This window comes from Scaptodrosophila lebanonensis, unplaced genomic scaffold (genome assembly GCF_003285725.1).
Source record: "Scaptodrosophila lebanonensis strain 11010-0011.00,11010-0021.00 unplaced genomic scaffold, SlebRS2 tig00000024-arrow-pilon, whole genome shotgun sequence".
In the NCBI taxonomy this organism is placed as follows: domain Eukaryota; kingdom Metazoa; phylum Arthropoda; class Insecta; order Diptera; family Drosophilidae; genus Scaptodrosophila; species Scaptodrosophila lebanonensis.
Window position 1 is genome coordinate 5,837,067 of NW_022060538.1, and position 5,857 is coordinate 5,842,923.

The window sequence follows — 5,857 nt, forward strand, 5'->3', positions numbered from 1 at the left end:
GGACATTTATTCAATACACTGAAATAAAGCTTAAGGAGTTTAGAGCATTGCATATGAACACTTATTTTCATTCTTTGATTTGAAATTTTAAACTGACTTTAGTCTCTAGCCTTTTATACTTACATTCAATTCGTATTATCTATAGTCCTGCTGTGTTTTCTTTGCAGCCGAGCTGTAGAAATTACCTTTTCTTCAATGTCTATTTAAACAGACAAGTAATGCTCAAAGAGAGGGGTTTTAAAGTACTACCTTCATATTAGTATTTGGGTAATATTTAACCGGTTTATATTTAAACAACAAAGGCAAAACAGATCTACTAAAATATATAATAAGCATTATTTGTGATATAATGTAAATGAAGTCTTTCCAAATGAGATGCTAACGTGGAATTCAATCTAAAATTCTAAAAATATTCTGTTGTTACAAAGAAATTAAGAAAACAAAATAGAATATACTTAAAAGCTGGAATTTAATAATATACTACACCAACACTTCATCTAATTAAGGGGGAGGCGATACACCAATCTACTACCAAACTGACTGCGTAATACAAACATTACTAGCCAGTAATGAACTTATTAGCTGCTAGAGACAACATTATTATTATTGTCATTGTTCAGAACTAACTATATTTCTGTATTCTTGATCTGTTTTTAGGCTTTTGAAACATGTCGCTGGAGAACGTTCTTATCAAAAACAAAAACTTGTCTCTGACAATTTCAAAGCTATATTTTTAGGTACAGCAAATTAAGTGAGTATTAGTTACTGAAATGGTTTTTGCTGACAACATTTAATTATTTATTTCAAAAATTAATAATTCAAAAATTATTTTGTTTTTGGGCAATGTATGAGCTGCTTGTACCACTGTGCGCTGCCGCTACGCTCTCGTAAATGGGCATAAACATTGAATCAGCCGCCGTAGCCGCCATGTACCGTTGGAAATTTCTTGCTTTTTCTTTTCTCGACGTATATAAATTTTTATGTATTTTGTTTTTTGTTATTGTCTTGCACAAATGTAGGTCAAGTTATAATGTGTGCCTGTGTTTATGTGTGTATGTGTGTGTGTGTGTGGTGTAGCTTGTGGGACGTTGACGAAGGCTTGGTACACATGCGTACCAGCCATCCAGTGAGCCAACCAGTCAGCTAGCCAGTCAGTCAGTCAGTAAGTCATTCATTCAGTCAGGTGACGTTCGAGCCCGGCTAAAAGAGCTGGCGGTCTTTTCTAGTCGCATCCAAGCAGTCGACTTTCACTTAGAAAGTTCTGCTTGCGGTTATTGCGTTGTCTGCCTTTTGTCTGTATGTATGTGTCTGTCTTTTTGTGGTAGGGGCGTTATGAATGCTGCAGATGTAAATGATATGAATGAACAGCGAAGCCAATCAGCCAGTTCGCCTTTAACTGGGTCAATACGCAGCAAGTGTGTGTGGCCTGAGAAATATTTTGTTTGCCTGTGTATTTCGCAGGCAGGCATCAAATAAAAAGTCAAACATGTGCGTATAAGGCTGTTAAAGCTAAGAAAACAAACACTCACACACACACACGCACACATGCGCATACACGTGCACGCGTTTCTAATTGCATTGCCAATGCAAAATGCATGCTTGACGGCGAGCTTTCCGTTAGAGCAGCAGTAGCTGCAACAACCTTGCCAACAACAGCTGCTGAGAGTAGATTTCCCTGAACTTCAAACCGAGCAACGACGACGGAAAAGCTAAAGCGTCTGTCTATTTATAGCTCCATGCTTGATACTCATACTCAACATCCGCATGGCGTCTGCGTTGGCGCTTCCTGCTGGAAAAACTTGCGAGAGCGATTCTAGCCGGAGCTTTGGGAGAGGAGGCAAGCGCCAATTCGCTACTCGCTCTCGCTCTTGTAAGATCTACAGCAGCTGGGCTGCATTCAGAATGCAGTTCTATTTAATGGCTCTCTCACTCTCCCTCTCTCGCTCGATCTCTCTTTCGTGCTGCTGCTGCTGCTGCGTGTTGCTGTTGTTGTTGTTGCACTATTATTGACCTAATCACTTGTGGAGCAGAAACGAACATTGAACTTTTACTTCCGCATGCATTGCATGCGCGTTTTGTTATTGTTGTTGTGTTTTGATATTATGATATTTCTCTTTGTGCTGCTGCTGCTGCTGCTGCAATTGTTGTTCCTGTTGTTGTAATTTCCTATGAAAAGCTGTCAAGCTTGTTGGGGGGAGTGTGGCGGGGACTAGAGTTGACATTAATTAATGCACAAAGATTCATCAAATATGTATGCGCTGGCCGTTTGGAAAATCATATTTTAAAAGACGCTGCTGCAACAGCAATTTGTCTGCAGCACAGGTAGGTGTGTGTGTGTGTGTGTTGTCGAGTGGAAAATCTTGTAATTTAATGCGACAATTTTGCGCGCCTTGGGCGGCTCTGGGCGGGCCGTTGGCTAAGGAGGAAGACAAAGCTGCTGTGGAGGGAAATAAAAACAAGAGCAGGAATTTGTTGCATACTTTAAATATGTTTCTCTTTTAATATTACATTTTAAATATGTGTGTGTATGTTGTTGTTGATTTATGGTTGTTGTTGTTGTTGTTGTTGGTGTGTTATATAAATAGCGTATAGTGCTTATAGTCTAAAAATTGACGCTTTCTTTTTACAAAATAATGAAAATAAGTATAATGGGAAAAACGATCAAATAAATTGTTTAAATAAATTTCGCATACAATGAAAACGATTAACCATAAATTAAACATGTCAATAAAATGTGCATAAATACGTTTCTAGTAATGAAAGGCATTCTCTATAACTCTATACTCGAACATTTTGAAGTTGTGTGCGGCTTTTGAGTTTGGCTCGTAAATATGACACTAATAGTTTATATGTTTTATGGATAGCTGATATATGTGTATATATATTTATAAGTATGTATGTATAACATATATATAGTATGTGTGTGTGTGTGTTGTGGTTGTTGTTGTGGTTTGTGAACAGTTTCAATGCAATTGAACAATATTTAAATTAAATTATCATAATAATAAATAATTTATGATATACTAGTATGAAGTATGTATGTATAGGTAATTAATTATACAAGAAATCAATAACGCTATTAACTAAACACAAAATTTCCAGTGCATTTCCTTAGCGTTGCAACAGCACTTTCTTCTTCTGCGGCAGCTGGAAGTCTCCTCACGGCCGCGCAGGCGCAACCAACGCGCGCCTCCGATCATACCAATAGTTAATTATTGGCAATATATACCTTCTCAAATGTTTAACAAATTAGTAAGGCAAAGGCGGTGTTTCTGTGTGTGGGGTGTGAATTGTGTTGGTGTTGCTGCTGCTGGAAAGCGCACTTAGTATTGCCCTGTAGGATCCAGGCAGTTAACACGCTGCTTGTGGCGTGTCTCGCGCGTGTCACGCGGCCGACGATAGGTGCCTGTAGGATCAAGCATTTTGTGGCTTAAGTTCTTTATTTTTCTTTGCAAATTTGTGGTTTATAGCTGCTGGGCTATAGCTGTTTACTAGCAATGAAGGCTTCCTCCTAGTAGGTGCCTGTGGGATCCAGAGCCAGCGACATTGTTTTGAATTGGTGTTGAGAAGGTTTGGAGCGCAAAAAATTGGTTAAATCTGATGCAATGGATTTTGTCACTCAATATTGACCAGTGGGATCCAGATAGGCGGCCATTTTAATAGAAATATGTTCCTTTAATTCTTTTTGTGTGAGTTGCTGCTTCCGTTTAGCGTCTCTTCTCTCAATACTGACCGGTAGGATCCAGATAGGCTGCCATTGTAAGATTAAAAATTTGCCGTGCCAAAAATATTTCAATGATTTCAGCTGAGTTGCTCACGCACTTGGGTAGCTGGGTAGCTGCTGTTCCTTTGTTTAATTTAAATAAAGTTTATGCTGTCTGTTTATTTATTGAACTTTATACTGGTTCTCTCAGGCGTTCGCACGTTGTTGTTGTAAGTTCTTTTATCACCAGCGAGACGTTGTTGTTCTTGTTGTTGCTTGATTATACAGCGACGCGTGTGTATTTTTTTTTTTTTTTTTGTTTTTTTGCTTTGTTACGACGTTTTTTCTATATAGTTTTGTTTTTTCTTTTGTGTTTATGAAAAAGAGTCACTGACACTTAAAATCCATTAAATATTTGTGTCTATGGATTTGTCTTTATTGTTTATTAATTTCAGCGGCAGTTTGCCTATTTTGCTTTGTTTGTTTTGCTCTTGGTTGGAGGAAAAGTCTTACGCGTACACGCAATGATCCAAAAAATAGTTTTACAATTTTCTAGGTAGACTTTTTGTTGTAGCCTTTATGTTTCTGGGACGTTTTAACATTTGTCACACGGCAAAGAAACAAAAAAATGTTCACTCGGTTGAATCGTTGACTAACTGACTGGCTGACTGACTAACTGATCTGCACTCGTCGAACGTTGTCGATCTTATGATTTGATTTTCGTCAAGTCGTAAGCTTAAATGCTCGGCCGCAACGCACAGCGTCGTCGTCGACGGCATTGGAGTGCGCATTGAGCGCGCCGAGCAGCAACGGCGTGCAGTCGACGCAGAAAGAGAGAGGTAGATGGGCAGGTGTGCTGCTCTTAGGTAGGTGAGAGCGTCTGCTCTTAGCTGTGCGGCATTTTCATTCATAGTAGCTGCTGCTCAGCGGCGCTCAGTACAAGCCGGCTTAAATGCTGGCGCTGTTCTCATACATTTATGTATGTGTGTGCAAAGGTATGAGGGCAACGCAGCTACTCGCACACACATGCTCACACCCACCTGGGTTTCATTGAAGAAACAGCTGTTTTTGTCGAACTGCGACACGATCGAGTGCCCTCGTTATGCGACTGTCATTGTATGAGTGTTTATGTGTTTCTGTGTGTGTGTGTGTGACGCCTCTATGTAGCTGTGTGAGGGTTTGTTATGGTCTGGCTTCTTTTTTTGTCAGATTTGTTAGGCAGGTAGACGCCAGCTTGATCCTATCCGATGCTGATATCTCTTTTGGCTCTATGCCGATTGGTTGCCCCTGACCAAGATCCTGAATCTTGGCTCCACCTACAGCAACAACCCAGAGTATGTTTCGTGTGTCTGAGTGTGTGTGTGTGTGTTTGTGGTGCTGTTTAGAACTCTGACTAACTACAGACATTTAGCGCTAGTTGATAAGCATCTTTGCAGAGTCCGAGCAAACCGCTTATCCTGGACCTTAGATGACTTTGCAAATCGTTTAAGCGGTTGTCACAATTGTTGGTTGTGAGGACAAGTAGACAAATAAAAAGACACCTTGCAAGCGCAAAACACTCGGAAAAAAATTTTTTTTTAAATTCAATCAAATATGAAATTTTTGTAACATTGTGCAAAATGTTTGTATTTAAATAAAGAAAACTACTGCCGATTGTTAGATTGTTTATTAACGAATGAGTAAATGAGAAGTCTGATCTTTTTAAATGCTATAAAGCACAATACATTAATAAGAAAACCAGTTAAACCAATTTATAAACATATTTCTGTACTGATATTTGGTCATAGTATCAGTTTTTAGATATACTTGTATATCGGCCTGGCACCATGCCAAGAAAAACAGAGAGAGCTTTATTTTCGGAGTTGTAATTAATCGTTATCACCACTTGACAAACAAGCCATTTTAAACATTTTAAATGATATACCTATTATATACTATAAGTAACATTTTTTTTACAATAATACTAATATATATAATTGCAATACTTTATTTGATGATTGAATGAGAGGAAGATCTGAATATTTCCCAGAAATAAATTCATATAAGAATAAAATAATGGGAAAGAAATGAAATAAACTAATTTAAATTAAAATAAAAAACTTGACAAATACGTTTTGAAATTACCAAAGGACATATATGAAATTTAAAAGAATA

General features: G+C 38.2%; 1 protein-coding gene across 1 annotated transcript; it reads right to left on the reverse strand.

The window, feature by feature from the left end:
* Window positions 1–2,468: 2,468 nt before the first annotated feature.
* Window positions 2,469–4,393, reverse strand: LOC115620953 (peptide tarsal-less AA). The gene has a single exon (XM_030514469.1). It carries the CDS (start codon window positions 3,420–3,422, stop codon window positions 3,324–3,326), a length of 99 nt encoding a protein of 32 aa, XP_030370329.1. The 5' UTR covers window positions 3,423–4,393; the 3' UTR covers window positions 2,469–3,323.
* Window positions 4,394–5,857: the final 1,464 nt, after the last annotated feature.